The sequence below is a fragment of the Embiotoca jacksoni genome, unplaced genomic scaffold (genome assembly GCF_022577435.1).
Source record: "Embiotoca jacksoni isolate LCO1_2020_lvr unplaced genomic scaffold, fEmbJac1.0.p SCAF_8, whole genome shotgun sequence".
Taxonomy (NCBI): Eukaryota; Metazoa; Chordata; class Actinopteri; family Embiotocidae; genus Embiotoca; species Embiotoca jacksoni.
Genome location: NW_027185436.1, coordinates 10,784,548 through 10,804,306, shown reverse-complemented (window position 1 = coordinate 10,804,306; position 19,759 = coordinate 10,784,548). Strand labels below are relative to the sequence as shown.

General features: G+C 38.7%; 2 protein-coding genes across 4 annotated transcripts; both read left to right on the top strand.

Moving 5' to 3' along the window:
• Positions 1-345: 345 nt before the first annotated feature.
• On the top strand, positions 346-9,873 carry lmbrd2a (LMBR1 domain containing 2a). Of its 2 annotated transcripts, XM_069138910.1 has the most exons (18): positions 346-433; positions 1,218-1,434; positions 1,694-1,803; positions 2,982-3,080; positions 3,206-3,373; positions 3,511-3,721; positions 3,874-3,948; positions 4,091-4,195; positions 4,396-4,576; positions 5,373-5,554; positions 5,750-5,883; positions 6,101-6,206; positions 6,391-6,488; positions 7,376-7,479; positions 7,792-7,838; positions 7,961-8,069; positions 8,615-8,708; positions 8,841-9,873. In XM_069138910.1, exons 2-18 carry the CDS (start codon positions 1,261-1,263, stop codon positions 8,902-8,904), a joined length of 2,061 nt encoding a protein of 686 aa, XP_068995011.1. In that variant the 5' UTR covers positions 346-433; positions 1,218-1,260; the 3' UTR covers positions 8,905-9,873. The 2 variants fall into 2 exon arrangements, with proteins under 2 accessions (XP_068995011.1, XP_068995012.1); XM_069138911.1 differs by lacking the exons at positions 7,376-7,479; positions 7,792-7,838; positions 7,961-8,069.
• A 749-nt stretch (positions 9,874-10,622) lies between these two features.
• golm1 (golgi membrane protein 1) lies at positions 10,623-19,426 on the top strand. 2 transcript variants are annotated; one of them, XM_069138775.1, is made up of 11 exons: positions 10,623-10,827; positions 11,999-12,140; positions 13,030-13,209; positions 13,423-13,477; positions 13,647-13,749; positions 14,082-14,205; positions 14,741-14,900; positions 15,108-15,323; positions 15,809-15,970; positions 16,202-16,300; positions 16,649-19,426. In XM_069138775.1, exons 2-10 carry the CDS (start codon positions 12,012-12,014, stop codon positions 16,297-16,299), a joined length of 1,227 nt encoding a protein of 408 aa, XP_068994876.1. In that variant the 5' UTR covers positions 10,623-10,827; positions 11,999-12,011; the 3' UTR covers position 16,300; positions 16,649-19,426. The 2 variants fall into 2 exon arrangements, with proteins under 2 accessions (XP_068994876.1, XP_068994875.1); XM_069138774.1 differs by having other exon boundaries at positions 10,625-10,827; positions 15,806-15,970.
• The last annotated feature ends 333 nt before the right edge of the window (positions 19,427-19,759 follow it).

Below are 19,759 nucleotides of genomic sequence, written 5' to 3'. Positions count from 1 at the left end.
AATTTTCTTTATTTCTTCTAAACGCACATATATACTTGTAGCCCATCTTATTTAAATAGCCTAAATATGCCTATAAAATAAATAAGAAAAAAAGGTGTGGTATACGGGGTAGCCAGGCCTATATCTTTTGTCTTATTTCCAAATGTAGTTTTAAGTGCCACACTATTTTTGCAATAGCTGTATGTCAATATCTGTTAACGTAAAGGTCCCAGTGACTCGTTTTAGCAAAGCGTCTTGCCTACAGTACCCACAATCCCGTGTTGCGCCAGCGGGACAGCATGCTGCACGCTCTGCACGTTTGTTACGCAATACGTAGTTTCAAAGGTTGTGTACGTTTGTTTGGGAGTCCGCGACTGGGGAACATAATGTGACTGTAAATTCCAGAGTGTTTGTCGGTTTACAAGGTTCAGCCTGAGAGGAAGGATCTCAAAAGGTAAGATGACCTTTTCGGTTCGTACTGAAATGAAACGCTCTTTGTTCATAAAATGAACCACACAATTCCAGTCAGAAATCAACAGTTCGGGATCACATCGCTGCATAAACACATCCAAATGGACACTGTTGTATTGTTGAATTCAAACTACAGGAACCACCTTGAATTAGTGGTTACCAAAAGTTAAACTCAAAAGTAAAAAAATATTAATATTGAAAGCAAATTAAGCGACTATAACTATTGTAATACAGTCACTTATTGTGACCAGCACAGATCATATTGGTTCTCTTTCAGCTTTCAAATTAATATAATGTTAGTGTTTAATTAAGCTGTTAAACTAGACGAATTTAATAAATCGCGAATTCATGTTTTTACTGACTTTCATAGACCGTTTCAGACAATATTCCAGGTACCTGCTGGTTTTCTTAATCTCTCAGATCAACAATTCTTTTTAAATTTGTTGGAGCATTCATATTTGTTATGTTATTGTGATATTTTATGTAATGCAGTTAGCTTTGAAAAGTCTGTACATCTTATTAAATACCTTCTCTGCCTTGTCTGTTTTTTATGGTTCCCTCATTCATTCATCCCCTCTGCTCTTTTTTTGGTTGATTTTTTTCTCTCCTCACACTTACGTAACCCCTTACTCTGACTGTTCAGGTAAAACTGTTTGTGCCTGTTATCTAGCAGATAAGAGTTGATATTCAGTGTGTTTGCAGTTTGTCCAATGAGTGCCTGTCTTCCTTCTCTCTCTCACTCTGCTTATCTCTCTTGCCCCCTCCAGTCATCATCATGTGTTCTTGATATTTATCTCATCATTCATCACTATGAGCGGTTCTGCGCTGGCTGTCGTGGTTGTCGTTGTTTTCTTCTTGGCCCTCTACCTCCTCCAGCGTTATGGAGACTTGCGGAAGCAGCAGCGGATGGTCCTGTTTGGGACGCTGCTGTCCTGGTACCTCTGCTTCCTCATTGTCTTCATCCTACCACTGGATGTCAGCACGGTATGAAACCATCGCAGATGTCTGATGCATGTATAATATATTTAGTTTGCCTTCGATAACCATAGTTGCTAGAAGAACTTGTCAGGATAAAAACAGAATCTGCAAAATGTGAGAACTTGAGAATAATTTTTGTCTGAGGGTGGCTGAGGTGTGTGTATATTTACAGTGCTCTCGTCTCTGGTGTCTTACTTGTACCATTTTCACTTTACCTTTTCATGAAGTTTGTTTGACTGACTCTAAACTCTGCTGTTTTTTTCAGACAATCTACAAGCAGTGTCTTCTTGACAAATCAAACCACACTACCCCTGCAACTAGAATACTACACATTCATCAGGCTGGGGCCAGCTCGTCTTCTTATCTGTCTGTAAGGTAAGGAAGACATTGTTTGATTTACGAGAACTAAGGCTACAGTTTGCTCATTTCAAGGCAATATCTTCCTCCAGACTCTGTTCCAAGGCCACAATGCGTTATATTTTCCAAAGCTGCGTTCTGTATGATTCTCAAAGTCTTATTTGTTCATCTTTCACTTCCTGAGTTTTCAATGCATTCAGTTTCTTTAAACCACAGAAGCCATATATTTCACATTTTCTGTAGGTTTTAATCTTTGCACTTTGTGGTATTATAAACGCAAGTCAATCTACTGTTTTGTCGCTTTGATGTCAAGTGTGGAAATCAACATCCGTTATTATCAAGCCCTTGCCAAACGAGTTCACGTAATGCTAATTAAGCCTATCACAACCAGATAAATCTTAAGGACTCTTACTGTCTGAAGACAGTTCTTTACTTTGTGACACATCAAAAACTAAATGAAAATAATAACTTGCGTTTTATATTATCTGAATGCCTTTTTCGCTTTAAAGTCTTAATACAAAAGGTTTTGCTCAGTGATTGTGGTACCTTAGAGAGGATGCTACTTGTGCAATACAGAACTCAGCAATAGAGGGTCATGAAAGTGTTTTATAGACCCAACTGGGTTTGCTTTTGTTTTATTTATTTTTTTGTATTTACCCTTAAAAAAAAACTAGGGTTGGTTTATCCAAATTCTCATTTCCTATGGCATGAAAAGATGCCAATACTATGCCCATAGTGTTGGCATCATATTATAAATATTAATGTCTAAGATTTCAGCCTCCACCTTAACACAATGGAGTTGAACTGAATTAAAATTGTGGTGCTCAGCTTTGAAAAAACACAGCTATAAAATCCAGCAGGAACATATCTTTTTATATACATTTCCTCGTTTTATTCTGTGTCCTCTCAGGATTTTGTTGGAACTAATTCATGCTGAAGCGACAATTTCTGTCAGAAATTTGAGTGATTTGAAATTTTCAGATTTTGGTGACACTGAATGGTGGCATCAACAGTGGCACTACAGCAGCTATAATTCACAGGGTGTTATTGCAGTGTGGTGTGTTATGACGTTGTAAGTCATGATGTGAGAGCGTCTGTTGTTTCTGTTTTGTGCTGTACACACCTTTAACTTGGCTTTATTGAACTGTGCTTTGTGTGTGTGTGTGTGTGTGTGTGTGTGCGTGTGCGTGCTACAGTGTACCAAAGGTGTGTGAGGAGCCCTGGAGTTATATCCCAGATGGTATCCTCCCAGTGTTTTGGAGAGTTGTATACTGGACGTCCCAGTTTCTTACATGGTGAGACTCGCTCAATAAAACACTGTGACACTTAAAACCTTGATTATTACCACTGTATGTTCCACTTTAAACTTTAATATTAGTTGTATTTTTGTATATTGACCCCTTCTTCTGTGTGAGTGCAGGCTGCTGTTGCCCTTCATGCAGTCCTACGCACGGTCAGGAGCTTTCTCCAGGATTGGAAAGATCAAAACAGCTCTGATTGAAAATGCAATTTATTATGGCACCTATTTCCTTATCTTCATCTCTCTGCTCATCTATGTGGCTGCTCACCCAAAGTGGAAACTCACATGGTAAGTCAAATGTCTCTTCATTCATAAGGAAATAATAGAAAAGAAAGAAAAACACTTTTGGTTTATGTTGCGCTGTAATTGTGTTTTCTTTGTTGGCATTCTGCCAGTGTATTGATTATCTTTTTTAACGTGTGCAGGGCAGAGCTCCAGACCATCAGTATTACAGCCGCCAATACCTGGGGCCTCTTCCTTCTGGTGCTGTTGCTCGGTTACGGCCTGGTTGAGATCCCCCGTGCTTATTGGCTCTCATCTTCCCATGGTTACTTGCTGGCTAAGACCTACTTCAAGGTAGCCAAAATGGCTACAGAGAAGGCAGAGGCAGAGGAGAACCTAGCAGATGTTATGGAGGTGAGGTTTTATAAACAGTTGAAAAAGTTTTATGAGAAAGAGACTCCATCTTTTAACACACATGAAGGGTTTCTTTCTCAACAAAATCCAGGTATTATTTGTTGGACTTTTATTTTTACTTTCAAGTAAACAAAAATATTTCCTATTATCAGGAGATGGCAGACATCGATGAATCCGTTAGGTACAACCACTGCTTCAGGAAGTTCGTGGACACCATTTTGACAAAGGTTAGAAATTACATGAAGTTCACCAGATCAGGCAATACAAGTTTTTCTTTTAATGTGTACATTTAAAATGTAATGTTGCATTTACAGCTTTTACAGTCGGGCTTACTTGAACAGCCTTCATGTGAGTGTCCTCTCGTTTCAGTGTCCCGTTGTGTACCAAGAAGAGATGGGGAGAAATGTGGAAAGCCCTCATGGTGAACACAATGCTCTCCACACTATAAGGGACCTCATTAACCTTCATAAAAAAGTAATTATTTCTCACATTGCTTCTTGATTTTACAAGAAACAAAGCAAACAATCTGACAGCAAATGGAAACGTGAATAATGAGTAATAATCAGTTGAATGTATGTGTTGTGTGTGTGTGTGTGTGTGTGTGTGTGTGTGTGTGTGTGTGTGTGTGTGTGTGTGTGTGTGTGTGTGTGTGTGTGTGTGTGTGTGTGTTTCAGGTCATCTCTGCAGTGCAGAGACACGGTCAGACTCAGGTTCAGTGGTCTATTTTGATAGATCAGGCCTTTCATTTAGAAGATGTAGGTAAAAGTCAGAGCAGCCCGCTCCGACACTTCACCCACAGCTTCCCTTCAGCACACCACAGCTGGATCCGTAGGTTCACCTACACTCCGACTGTAGGTGAGTTCATTCAGTGCTGAAATCTTTAATTCATGGGTGGATTAACAGTTACTTTCACTCAACTACTTAAGTACGAAGTAAAGGTTCTTCTGGTTGAGTACTTCTATTTTGTGAGTCATGATTTAATTGATATTTCAGACAGTATCTTTTTTCTTTCCTGGACTTTCATAGCCTATCAGTGTTTCTTTGACTTGAATATTTTCAAACATTTATTTTCCACCACTGGTTGAATTTCTTCTCCTACAACAGCCTCTACTTGGCATCTACTGCTAATAAGTGAGGAGCATTCAGGATCCATGTTGGCCTTCTAATAAATATATATGTAGATCCCGAGTGCCAGACAAATGCCCTCACTGTTATTATCTGCTTTAATGCAAAGGTGTAGTCTATGCTTTGTAGACCAATCATTGTCTTTTTTTCCATTAGCTGCACCATGTTTTATCTTTTCCATACATTTAATTTTCTATGATTTCTCAATAAGGGCTTCGTAAAGGCCTTGTAAGTGTAAATGTTGTTTTAGAGAGTCAAGAAGACTTATTTTAGGAAACAGTGTAATTAAACTCTAACATATATCAGACAATTTTAGGTGCACAAATCACAAGCGCATGAAAACTGGTCTTTCTTTTGAGGAAATAAAACAGACTTCAGTCTTTGTGTCAGTAATACTTGCAGTATTATTTGCTTGTGAGTTGTTTGAATGCATGCCTACAGTTACATGTGTAACTTACATCTCAGTGGGAATGTTCCTGCAACTTTTGTATTTATGCCTGTGTATGTGTGTGTTTGTCGTACTCAGAGTGGTACTGGGAGTGTGTGTTCAGGCAGGGTTTCTGCAGGCTGCTGGCTGTGCTCCTGTGTCTCCTCTCTGCAGCAGTGGTCTGGTCCGAGTGCACCTTTTTCAGCACAAACCCTGTCCTTTCTCTGTTTGCTGTCTTTATTCAGACGGCTGAAAAACAACACAACTACATTTGCATTGAGGTACGTGTGTTTACAGCAAGGGGAAAGGCACTTTTATTTTATTATTTTTACGGAAAATAGTTAAAATACACATCATTTCCTTGACCAAAAACATTTTATTCTCAGCATAATTTGCTAAATTCAGATGTAATGCACTGAACTAATCCAACTAACATGTCTTCTCTCAACTTGCTTTGTTTTGTTCCTCTCCAACAGATGGCGTGCTTCGTCAGTATTCTTTTCATGTGCGTGTGCGTGTACTCCACAGTGTTCAGGATACGAGTTTTCAACTACTATTACCTGGTGCCACATCACCAGACTGATGCTTACAGCCTGCAGTTCAGTGGCATGTATGTATGTCCATCATGTAGACAGAATAGAAGTTTCTACATCCTAAGAGGCAAAGAGTTTAACGCTTTGGTGTGGGTTTAATCATTCATTAGTTCAGTGGGGTTTGTATGATTTACAGTAAACAACTGGTTAAAGTGTTATAGGTCTTTGCATGTTGTGTTACATGTCAACATTATGATATGGCGTTGCTTCTCTTTGTTTTTTTTCTCGGCTCAGGTTGTTTTGTCGTCTCACTCCTCCTTTGTGCCTGAACTTTCTGGGCCTGATCCACTTGGACTCTGCCATCTCGCACCAGGACAGAATACAGACATCCTATACCTCTGTGGGTTCCATATTATTCACATCCCAACACACACAGGCCTTCATACAAATAAACATCTGTAATGTGAAAGTCCATTTCAGGAAATATAGTATATGAAAAAACATATGTAAAAATGTCATCATCTTTCTGTGTTCAAACCAAAATGATGAGTGATGCAGTGTCTCTTTTGGTTTCCCTCTGTTAGATCATGGGCTCCATGCGTCTGCTGTCTGTCATATCTGATGGCTTCTACATCTATTACCCTATGCTGGTGCTGCTGCTCTGCTTTGCCACTTTTTACAAGTAAGCTAACAGCCGCTAACAACTAAACATTAATTTCCTTTATTTAATGTGAAGACTACATTCAAATGTCGTTATAATTGTATGCTTACTAAAGCTAAACTATTATGTCTGCTGTTGGTAGATAATTGAAGAAATACAAATATTAGTGTGTATGTCAATAACGAGCAATTGTTTGAGATAAATTGGAAACAGTGTCTCCACCACAGACTTTGTCTACCAGAGAGCACTGACAAGTTTATTTTTTAACTGTGAAATGTCCCACTCGGTCCATATGTTGATCAAAATTATATATATACAAAAATTCAGCCATGGAACCCACATAATTTAATATATAAATAATTTATATATATATATATATATATATATATATATATATAAATAATTTATAATAATTTATATATTAATATATATTATTATTATCAGATTTTGTTTTTATTCACAAATAGCGATATCAGAATCGTTATCAAAAATGCAGTATCATTTGGCCTGTAATATTTGTGCCAAATTAATTCAAGTATTGTCCAAATGAATGAGATTATTTCTAGAAAATAAGACAAAAAAACAAAAAGATTACAAAATACTTCCCCTCTTATTTTGTATTGTTTTTTGTCCTTGTATGTGTACCAATCTAGAAATGCTCACCATCCAACTCTTTGCCACACACAGGATTACATTTACGTATCAGTTTGCCTGCCCTGGCTGCGTAATCCTCACCTGATATGATCAGTGTGATCAGCTAACCAATATGATCAGCAGAACTGCGCATGAAGTCTTCGGGGAAGGAATCTGCTCTAGTAGCCTAAATATATATTGGTTGAATTACATTTTTTATGTTGCACTTTTAAGAATCTATGTTTAATAGTATGTTTGTAATTGTGTGTTTGTAGTGTGGGCTCTCGCTGTTTGAACCTCTTGGGCTTCCAGCAGTACATGAATGATGATGACTGGACCTCTGACCTGGTCGATGAAGGCAGGGAACTCATCAGGAGAGGTAGTTCCATTACAGATTTTTGATGTTTCTGCTATAAGGAATTGTGTTTGTTTGGTTTGTTTATTACTACCTTCAATAAAAAATTGCTCCGTTAGCTACAATGAATTACTTCTTTTGTAAACTACAAACAAGTTAGTAGTTACGGAGTTTTTTGTTTTGTTTTAGGACACAGTCCTTTGTTTCCCTGGCTCACTCTTTTATTTTGTCTTTCTCATTTCACATTGTTGAATATGTGAAAGCCATTCTTTCATTTCAATAAACAAAAGTTCACATGATTTTTAACTTTATGCTCTACATTTTGTACTTTTCTAGAAAGAAGGAAAAGACAGAAAGCTGTGGACGGAGACAGTCGAAGATGGGTTCGAATTTTTTATTCTTTCAGATCATTTCTCTTTCCTGCCAAGAAAATCCTCCCTGTCTGTTCTGGTTCTTGTGGCTTGTGTTAAATGTGCAGGTATTTACAGTATGTTTTCTGTTTCAGGCCTGGAGGGAGCGGTATGGAGTCCAGGGGGCCACTGGGTGCACCCGAGCCGGTTACACTGAGTTAAAGGATAACCAGGACAGCCCTGTAACAGAGATCAATAAAAATGGTAGGGATTACAAAACACTACTGTCACCATGGAACACAATATTTTAGTGTTGCTCACAGTTGATAGGTTATATGTATGTTTGTGTTATGTTTAAGAGTTTGTTTTTAGATAGTTGACCACTACACATCTTGCCCTTTGGAGGAAACCAAACATCTGCTATGTTAGCCATTCACCATCCCACCCATGTAAGGTACATGTAGATAGAGGCTTTACTGTTGGGTTAAGTTACTTTGGAACATGCAACACCCACTGAGGTTCTATCTTGTGCCCTTACAGGAACCTCTCTCCACTTTCCAGGATAAAGAACTGAAATTAGAAACTTACTCTACATAAATAAACAAATATTTACTATTGAGAGAAAGAGACAGTGACAATGTCTGTGTTTTTGCTGCAGAGTCTTCAGACCATGTGGTATTTTTGGCATCTTTCTACTCTCCCCTATTTGTTGTGATTCAAATGAACCTTTTGTGTATTAGGGTCATTCATATCTATCAAGATGTCTGTGTGCTGACACTATTGTGTATATTCATCTGTATCATTCACAGTGATCACATTTACCAGAAGAGATGGAAAGACAGAGGAGCAGCAGGCAAGCTTACTGCAGGACAACTCCAGAGATGACGGATCCCCAAACAGAAGGTAGAATTTCACTAAATAGACTTTAGTGTTTGGTTGAAACTGTATAATATTAAGTTTTAAGGGGCAAAATCAGTTCACGTAAAACAGGCTTTCTCTGTCACTTACTCCGTGTCTCTGTGTTTGACACTATAGGTCCACGGGAGGACGCTACCTGTCTCTGTCACCTTCTCTGACCGGCACCTTTCACGATGTTTGATAGATTGAGGTTATGGAGGGAAAACAATGAGCTAGTACATGCTGTTAATCAATAAATCATTCAAAAAAAAATATTTTCTTGAAGGAAGTCTGAATGCAAAGGGTTATGTCTCAGGAATCAAAAAGGGAACATTATGTATCTCATCAGGTAATGGAAGAATGTGAAAACTTCAAAAGGGTTTTATCTTGCCACTGGTTTCTGTCTATGGTTTCTACAAGGAGACCAGTAACTGTAAAAGGATGTTTCTCATCCAAAGCCTCAACCTGTTTGTGTACAGCCAACATTTTTTTTTAATGTATTTTTTAATATTATCTTTTGAATTGTTTTTTTTAATAGAAGCTTAGTGGATGAAATAGTTTACAATGTACTTTATGTAGTCATTCCAAAATGGCTGAATAATTACCTTTTTTTTTTTTTTTTTAATTCAAATAGCTTACTGTGCCTAAAACAAAATGACACATGTACAATGCTCAAAGGGAACATTGTATTTGTGTGTTTGTGGACTGAAGTGGATTGTATTCGCTATATAACATGGTGTAGGAAATCGTGGAGATGAAGTGAAGAAGTTAGAGGAGGGTGTTTTTTGTGACAACGCAGTGATATTCATTGGTAGCAGCTCGATTGAGGAGAGAGAGCAAAACATGTGGTGGAGCCCGGTTGCTAAACCTCTGCCTGAACTCACATTCTCAGTTATAAGGAACATTATCTTACAGATAAGGATTTGATTGTGTCCTTGGGTTGATTCTGTCTAACAGTCTAATCAACACCCATCTTGGACAGTTTATGAGGCCGGAGTGTCCTTACGGGACCTTTACCTCACATCCAGGGAATCAGAGGAGCCTCACAGTGTCAGGCCCGAACAATAGGATTTCCCTGACAAACATGACTTGTGTGTGATGCGGTTTCCAGACAGTTATTTTCTGTAAAAGTGTGTAATAGTATGATTAAAAAAAAATTGTTTTACCTGTTTATTTGATCTGTTGGATTGTGAATGATCTAAACTATGATGCGCCAGTACATAGGAGGCAGTGTCTTGTTAAGATATTGAAAGTTTCAAAAGATAAAATAATGTAATTCAAGGAAGACTAAGTGAAAAGTAAAGACTGTTCGTCTCTGATATTTTTGTACAGTAAATGCCCAGGTATCTTTTGGGACACTTTATATTTTCAGAACAATCACTGATACCATTTTTTTGTTTTGTTTTACCGGAACACTAATTTACATTGCTATTTGTATTTAGGATAGGGTGGCACAATAAAGCTACTTCAGGGCAAAAATAAATGCAATTAATACTAGTTAATTCTTTGATTAATCAGATTTTTTTTTAAATTTATTATTAATTAATTTAATTTCGATATAATGTATTTAAAAAAAGACCATTGTTTTATGTTTATTAGATTCTATTTTAATCGAATATAACATAAAATCCCTAATAACGGATACAGAGGACCTGATAACACGGCTGCCCGTGCTGCCTTCAAGAACTCTTCGGAAAGAATGGAATCCCTGCCATCGCTCGCTCACACGTCGAAGAATAAAAAGGAAACCTTTTTTCGAGTTTGAAATATTAAAATCGACCCTGTAGCAAAAATTTTTTTTTACCATTATTTTACTTTAAAAATGAATTTAATGAAAGCAGTTAATTCATTGAGGAATTAAATATATTTACACAAAGTAGTAAAATGATGCGCCAGCTAAAATACTGTTTTGTCGTACGGCAAGTGGAGGCATCAACTGGACGTCCCAGCCAGGGCACAACAGAGACTCGGCTGTTGATATGGCAATGAACACGATGAAACCAGCGAGTGTCACTGCACTTTAAATTGCGACAGGAAACGTGATCACACTAACAAGCACAACATCAAGTATCACTTCAGAAAGCGGACCAAACACTCGGTTTCGTTCAACTCCAAAATACACCGGGTGAGTGGATGGTTTGGCTGCTAGCCTTAGCTACGTGTTAACCTGAAGCTAACGGCAGCTGGGAGAAAGCTGCGATGCTATTGACGTTAGCGGTGGCTTGCAACGTGGAGTGGCTGCTTTGATTCAAGTGATACGATTATGTCTTGTTTATTATTATTATTATTATTATTATTATTATTATTATTATTTGTTAGTTTGGCAGTCCGTTCATAGATTATACATCTTGAGATTTCATAAACGTGTGTGCTCAAGTGTTAAAAACCTGCTCTGGTTTGAGCTGAGCTCATTCCTGACCTGAATTTAGCTGATCGATGATGAGAGCTTTCAGCAGGCTGTCTGATGTTAACAGTGACCCCATGTTCAGAGCCCAACGACCCACTCCGTGCACTACCAAATGGGTTTAAGATATAACCCGAGTCCAGGCTTTGTGCTGGGACTTTGCAGCAGACGCTAGATTTTCGTGTACGTGCGGTTGTTTGTGATCTCGACCTGCGATTGACTTCCGTGGCGTCCCTCTGCTTTAAAGTTGCTCCTGGTGTGACAATAATACTGAGATGAAAGCATGTACACACACGTCAGCGTCATTTGCTTAGTTAGTACGGCGCACGTCTCCGATATGACACCATCCCAGTATTTCAGCACTCATAGGTCCTGTCAACTTGCTTTTCTTTTAATGCAAACATTTTAATTGATTATACACTTTTTTTTTTGCAATGTGCTAATGTGCAGCTGATGTATTTTTTTGTTATGCATGTTTTTGAAACTATGATCGTACAATTTGTAAAGCTTAAAGCTGCACATACACAGTATCTATAGTTAAATTTGCTAAACATATTGTGACGTCTGTATGATCATTTCACGTTTCCCCTTCTCAGTTTTTTTTGTTTCGTTTTGTTTCTGCTGACATCAAGAGCACAAGCTTGGTGTGACATTAGTCTGGTACGAGCAGAAGAAGAAGCTTACTACTACTTAAGAGGCCTTGCAGTGAGCTCTGCACATGTCGACAATCAACCTGCGAAACCAAAGAACCTGTAGACTCCTTAAATGATCGCCACCATGTTATCAGCAGCACCTAGCCTCATGTCCACAGACAGAGAGGGCCGCTTTAGAATATGTACCTGTAGAATAATGGAAAGTGTGCTGACCTTGGCTGTGGTTTGTGTGTTCCCAGTTTGCAAACAGATATGGGTGGGCTCGGGAACGGGCGACGAGGAGGAAGATCACCCCCTCTGATGATTGCCGCTCTGATTGCCTGCATCTTAGTCCTGGGCTTTAACTACTGGGTGTCCAGCTCCCGCAACCTGGAGCTGCAGGTAGGTTAACATATCGGTGTACGTGTGTGGTATTGTGGTTTTCTAACCTTACTGAACAATGAAAGCGTCACCCTTTAAAATGTCGCAGAGAAACAAACAAAATCCTTCTGTAAAACGGCAGGCTGTCGTGTGAACACCTCATGAATTCTTAGAAGCAAATTTATGCTATGAATTTTAGACAGGAGATCTTCCCTGTTTTGTCATTTTCTCCTGTCCTTTTCTGGACCAACTACCGTCGTTTAGAGGAGTTCGCGTAGGCAGAAAAACCACAAACTATGCACTCAAAACTTGCCCACTTGCGATATGACAAGCTGAGTTGCAGGTGGCTCCATCAGCTAGCCGAGGTGGAGCTGAGACGGGACACTTTACACGACTGCACCTTTTGCCTGCAGCTTCTAAAACAGTTTCGTCAACACTAATGCATTATTCCCTTCTGCAGAGGCTAGATAAGTGTCATCAGTAGTGGTCCTCATTTGTGCTTCAGTGTTTTCAGGGTATTTCTGTATGCGATATCATTTTCTTTTAAAACTTTAATTCATTTTGAGCATGTCCTTGAATGCAAGTTACTGTGCGCAGATAATCCAGAAACCTGCTTATTTGACTTGCAGAACAGGAAAGACTTGCAGCCAATTCAAATATATCTGCTGTTCTGTAAGACCTGTGCCACTGGGACTGAACTTGTTTTTCACTGACTTGGGTTTACGTGTCCTTAAGAAGAAACTCGCAAAACACAAGTGGTGTGCTTATATTGTGTCATTTTTAAGTGGCTTGTACACCGTGTTTTATCGGCACTTACTGCACTGTTGGATGGATGTTATGAATGACCTAAAACAAAAGAGCAGTAAATAACCTGAGCTAACAACCCTTTGTCTTTGTGTGTGTGACACAGACTAAGCTGTATGAGTTGGAGGGCCAGGTGCGGCGTGGAGTGGCAGAGCGAGGAGCCGCAGAGATTAAGAAAAATGAGTTCCAGGGGGAGATCCAGAGACAGAAGGAGCAGATCAGTCACATAGAAAGCCTCTACAAGAGACAGCTGGAGGGAGCCCAGAACACCTGCACCCAAGAGAAGGTGCGCACAAACAACCCTGGGAGTTGACATGGTGACATAGAATAGTGTCAATTGGGACAAGTTGCATGTTAAACTGTTGTGGGGGAATAAAACACTGATTTGGCTTGCTCGCTGTTGTTGTTCACACTAAACACACTACATCATCAGGCAAAAATGTGGTACAAACTGTATAGCAGGTTTGGGTATTGACAGTTCCTGTATTTTTGCCTCTAGGCCACATTGCAGCTGAATATTTCCTCCAGTACCAAAACCGTACAGGAGCTCAAAGGTAACTGTTAACATTTAACCTCTTTCTCAAGAATATAGCTTTAACTGCACAAAAACGGCACAATTCAGGTCTTATGTGTCACCTAATGTTGTAATTGTGTGTGTGTGTGTGTGTGTGTGTGTGTGTGTGTGTGTGTGTGTGTGTGCGTGCGCGTGCGCATGTGCTGTAGGTCAGCTGAATCAGCTGAATGATGATTTGGGGAAGCTTCAGAAGGAGTTGCAGAGTTGCCAAGGCAACATCAACACCCTTAACAACAAACTCACCTATGATATGTAAGATTCCTTCGTACAATTATAGTTATACAGGTCTGTTGACAAGAAGATGCCTTGTTTTATCTTTATTTAAGTACTTACAGCCCTTCTCATATGATTAATTGATACAAACCAGAATGAATCTTTTACTCAGATTCAGCAATACAGTATCACATATATATGAACAACTGTCGTTACAATAAATTGCCTCTGTCCAGCGTGTATATCTATGTCATTTCTAGTTAACACACACGTGTGTGTGTGTGTGTGTGTGTGTGTGTGTGTGTGTGTGTGTGTGTGTGTGTGTGTGTGTGTGTGTGTGTGTGTGTGTGTTTGTTTGTACACATGTGCAGGACCCATTGCCACTCCCAGGTCCTGTCCCAGAAAGAGCTGTGTGATGAGCGGGTGGCTGCTGCTAAACTTGGATTTCAGAAGAAAATGGAGAAGCTCATCCCTCATCCAGGTGTCTCCTCACCAGTAAGTTGGCTTTAACAATGAAGCATGTGAAAGGATTTAAACCATACATATTTATTCAGGGGATGTCATGAGTCTTTCCATAGAATCTGCGTCACCTCTTTACTGTCTTTAGTTAAGGAATAAGTATTGGCTGTATAATTCCTGATCCGTTACTGTTCTTTTTCTGCATCATGTCCCATTGCACTCTCTGGTCACACACTTTGTCATAAATGCTGCATTGTGCTCCATTCAAATCCTCAAACCTATTTCAGAATACATTCTGTTGCTTTTCATTGTGACACAGCTAAACGCTAACCCACCTTCCTGTCACGCGATTGTTCCTTTTTCTATGTTCAAGCTTGTACTCAGTAGTTTGTTTACAAGTGTGGGAATGTTGCCATTGCTTGCATCTGTTCGTGCAGCCAAATCAAAAGGGAAGTCCTGCTAGTCCTGCAGGGCAAGCGCTTGTGATACTTATGCTTCTCTACTCAGTTGTTTCATTTCAGATGTAAAAAAAATAAATAAATCACGATATGTGATTTTTACTCCACATCAGGAAACCACAGTGGATGGAGCAGGAAAAGAGGACAGACAGGCCAAGACTGTGCCCGATGGATTTCAAACAGCAACAATTGTTAGCCACACACCAAGCCTCTCTCAGCTCAATGAAAATAAACCACCTGAACTACTGACCAATGAAATCATGGTGGAAAAAGGTAAAAGATAAACATGCATGTCTGATTGCTCAATCTATGTAACTTAAATTTAACACATAAAACATGCAATTACAATGGTGTACACTTTGTATTTGTACATCTAATGTATTTTGTGTGTGTATATATTACTACATTACATAGCACATCAGCGATAACAAGTCCACACCCTCATGTTGCACCTGTTTTCTGCCTTGTGTTTTTTTCCAGGTCCCGATGCCCCAGTGGAACTGCCTCCAGTCAAGGATCCCTCCCAGTCTGCCCCATCAGCTGCTGCAGTCAAGCAGGACATTTTGCAACCACAAGAGGAAGTTGTCAAAACAGATGAGGGTGAGGCAGAGACCAGTAAACATTTGAAGAATAATCTGACTGAGGACAAAGAGCTGGAGGTGATGGATGCTCATGAAGACGGGGCTCAGACAGAAGGTAAAGAATTCAGAAAATCAAACAACGGGTTCACATCCAATCATTTGTCCTGACCCATGTTGTAGAAGCACTGAGGTAAAGAATTGTAGTATGTCAACATTGGTCAGCCCAGTGCGGTCACCTCCTGTATCTGTTTCAAGTTAAAAAGCCCTTTAAAGTTGCATACACAGTCCAGTCAATGATTACATTTTGACCTTGCTCAAACGTCCCTCTTCAGCATTAATGTTACTTCTGCCCTGCGGAGAAGCCAGTGTTTATATGCACATTTGTTGCACAAGAGAAGAGGCTGTATATCCCACACAATTGCTTTAATGTATGTGTCTAAACCATACCTGGAGTGTGTAACATAGATGATGCCAACTATGGTCCACAGAAGCAGTAGTGATTGTCTATCGAACTATAATCTACCCCGTCAGGTTTCTCTAAGTAAAGAAGTTTGAACGTTTTTTATAAAACTAAACAGGGATTTGTTTTTTTTTCAGAAGCAGACCCTGGGATGGAAGACATGCTGATTGACCAAGGGAAGGCAGATGAGACTCCTGTTGGGCAGAAACCCGAGGAACCAGAAGAGTATGACGCAGATGAACATGAAGTGGGTGGAGTCGAATTGGGGAAACAACAGCAGAGTAAACGGGCTGAAAATATAGGTATGTGTGGTTGTATAGGATAAAATGATAACGGGATAAGAGCCTGTGAGACCGACTGCTTTCTTGTCTCTACTGTGGTTTTCTAAGTACAGTTAAACATTCAAGGGACAGAGGGAAAGTTTTAATGAGGGACGGTTATTTAATGCACTGTGCTACAAAAAGGTGTGTGTGTGTGTGTGTGTGTGTGTGTGTGTGTGTGTGTCACTAATAATCACATTGCTCTGTTGATAGACAAGGACATGGAGGAGGAGCTGGCTGACTACAATGGGGATGATGAGAATGAAGGGGAGTTTGAAGCAGACAAACAAGCTGAGCTTGCTCAAATCTAAGGTATACACTCCTAATGTCTTCTCTGTAGCACTCACTTTCTTTTTTACACTCCAGGTCATTATGATAGAATAACACTGACTTAACAAGTCACGTTATAAGCACTAAGATATAGTATTTGTTTTACAATGTGTATGTCTTGTAAAAAAAATAAATAAAAATGTATGGTCTCAGATATGAATATATTTTAAATATAAATATATTAGTTTGTACTTTTCTTTGGTTCTTTGATATGCTGCCATTAAATACACAACAGAGGGAGCAGCTGGCACGTCTTTACATCTGCAACAGCTCCTACTATTTGACGGTCAGCGTGTTTACTGTCATTCACAGAATCTATTTTTCTTGCAGGGCTGCAGTTGGAGAAGGATCCCACACATCATATTAGAAAACAGGACCTGCTGTACACCACAAAGGTTAATGCAACCTGGAAAACACATTAAACACAAAACAAAGTCAGATTTTCTATACGAGACTTTTCAGGCAATTAATTTCAACATTTGCATTGACATTTACACTTCCAGGAATGTGATTTTATTTTCGATTGGCGTTGTCTTATCCCCGACTGCTGTATTTATTACTATTGGGAATCGCAAACCCAACCTAAGACATCGCAACACTTGACTCCAGTTGGCTTGAAAATTGAGCCCCTCAACATGCCTGGAAATCCGTAGATTTTAACGTTGTGTTGATGTGGATTTTGCTAATTACATAACGACTGGGAGTTGAATTATGTGCAGACCCTTATAGGGTTACAAGGTGTTGAAATACTGGAATAAGTTTAAAAGATCCGAGTGATTCTAGGGGCGGGACTTGTCCATCAGAGGGCTGTGCAGCACCGGTCTCCTCTCTAAGAATTTCAACCGCATCTTAAACAAAGCCTTAAGTTTGTCCCGGACAGAGTCTCTCACAGAATTGATTTTGACTTTGGGTTTATGGTCAGAACCCGTTAAATGTCATTCATTTGAGCTGGAAACTGACGGAAATGTGCTGTGATTCTTTTTATACTCCAAATGTGTTATTTTGCTGAACTCAGTCGAATGGTAAAATCAAATCAGCCACTGATTTTGAATTCCATGTTGCCAAAAATGCTGGTAAACAGTAAGGCTGGCTTAATATACATGCCACATAACAAGCTCACCTTCTAGATTATATGATCATGTAATTTTGACAGGTTCTAAACACATGATATTGTTGCTGTAACTGGACATTTTTAATCAACGTTGAATTTTATTTATTCTGAGCTGTGTCAGATCACAAAGTGTCACATGGTTGAATGTGTGCAGCGTTCTACATTTAGAGTTAGTAAGATAGGAAAACGGGTTTAAATCATGTTGAAAGCAATAGTTGGAAAATATATGTTGATCAGCAATCTTACTTTATTTTAAAGAATGCCTTATCATTTCAGTTTTCACTTCAGTTTTCCACGACAGACGGGTGCTTCTGACAAAATGAAGTTAGAGTGTGTTACATGTTTACTGATTCATAGACCTGCTCAGAAGTTTTGTCATTTTACTTTGTAGATATTGTCTCTGGTCTGCTGAATCCAATGGACTGTATGTTTTGTAGAGAACGTGGAGTGGGATTTCTGACAATTGCTCTAACATTGTGAAGGACTTTTCCTTTGAATCGGGAGCAGCGTGTTGTGCTTTACGGCTCGTCCAAGGCAGTAGATGTGAACTATTCAGTAGTTGTGCTAAAATGTATTAGTCTGTTTAAATTAAAGCTGCACTAAACTGGAAATTATTTGGGTGAGTGCAAACATTTACTAATATTAGGCAGCAGAAGTAACACAAAGTTAGTTCTATTTTGTGACGGGATATCTTGTTGCCTTGTGTTTTTATATAGGACAAAAGATTTATTTTCCAGGTATTCTGTTCTATGTAGAATTGGTGAATTTGACCTTAATACCCACATTTACTCACTATGCTGTTGTTGTCATTGCCATGATTTTCAAAATTCTTTGGTTATGAAATTTGGTTCTTACATATTTAATCATTACAGTCGGGCAGCTCAGCGTTGTTCAGTCCCTGGGATTGTATTTTATACACGAGTCAAAATCTGGTGGTTTCATATGCAGATTTCTTTGAAAATGCATGAGACCGACAGAGTTTCTCTATTGATCTAAAGGTTAAGCTACAAAAAACCTTCAGTTTAACTTAATGATGGTATATATTAGCTTCAGTGAAGAAGAAAGTACAGAATCGACATATGTGATTATATTCTTCAGGCTCATTTTGACTCAATTATTCCAAACAAAATTTTTACAATTTAAATTTTCCACCAGATAATTCACTGCTATATTTCTTTCTTTCTAAAATCAACATTTTATCTCATTTCTCTGAAACTGTGCACACTTAGTATTTAAAATATGTTTTGTGCTAGATCACACGTGGAGAGTCAGTAGACTAGTGTTGGGGACAACATTACATTCCAGCGTCCTTCTTCAGGTAGCACAAACTAAACATGATCAGATGTCTGTAGAGGTTAACTCTCCTAGCGAGTAATAACTTATATTGTCTTTTATGTTATCATTATTTTTAAAACTGTTCCTGTACATTTTGTCTCAAAGTAACCATACAAATACGAAATAGGAGTGCTAATGAAGGATTAATGCTGGGGTCACAAGAGCTACTGAGGTCCATGACAACTGAAAGACAGAAGGGAGTGACCCTATTTTCAAAGGCAAGATTATCTTTTGCTGCAACAACAGCACCGTGTCCAGTCCTACAGTAGCACAGGTAAAGTGATCAACATGAACCTTTTTGTCTGCCTTCTGGCCCATCTTGCAGAAGACATAATCTACTGAAATGTTGTTGCTGTTTTTTTTAATGAATTTTATTGCTTTTAATCTATATCGGTTTCATTGTCTGACGTTGCAAAGATCAAACATCTACTTTGTCTTGTCAGAAAGATTTGTCTGCCTGTTTGTAAAAAGTCCCATTTTCTGAACTAGAATTATGTGTAACTGGAGAAAAAAATATTTCAAGATTTTTATGTTGGATCAACTTTTTTTGTTTTGATTTGTTAGAAGTATTCGGAACTGCTGTGCAAATTTGTGAAAGGTTTAAATAATCATAGTCTTTATTGAACATAGAGAATAAAACTTGTTTTTATTACCACTATCGAGACATGGGTTTATGTGGGATTTATTGTGTGGTTGTAAACTTTGTGATCAACATTTGGAAACAAAATAGGGACAAATTACATGCATGGTCATAACAACAGGTATAACTTCTCCAATACACTATATGATTAATAGTGACATAAAACAAGTTTACATTAGCACTTAAGCATACACGGAAATTAAACTTTCATGATGTGACTGAGCAGACTGAAACAAGTTTGAGCAGAAGAGTTAATGGGGAATTAAAAGTAATAGGCAGTTGAAATAGACAACCAAAAGGAAAGCACAAAGGATTGAAATAGATAAATAAAAGTGATCAAAAAAAGTGGTTGAAA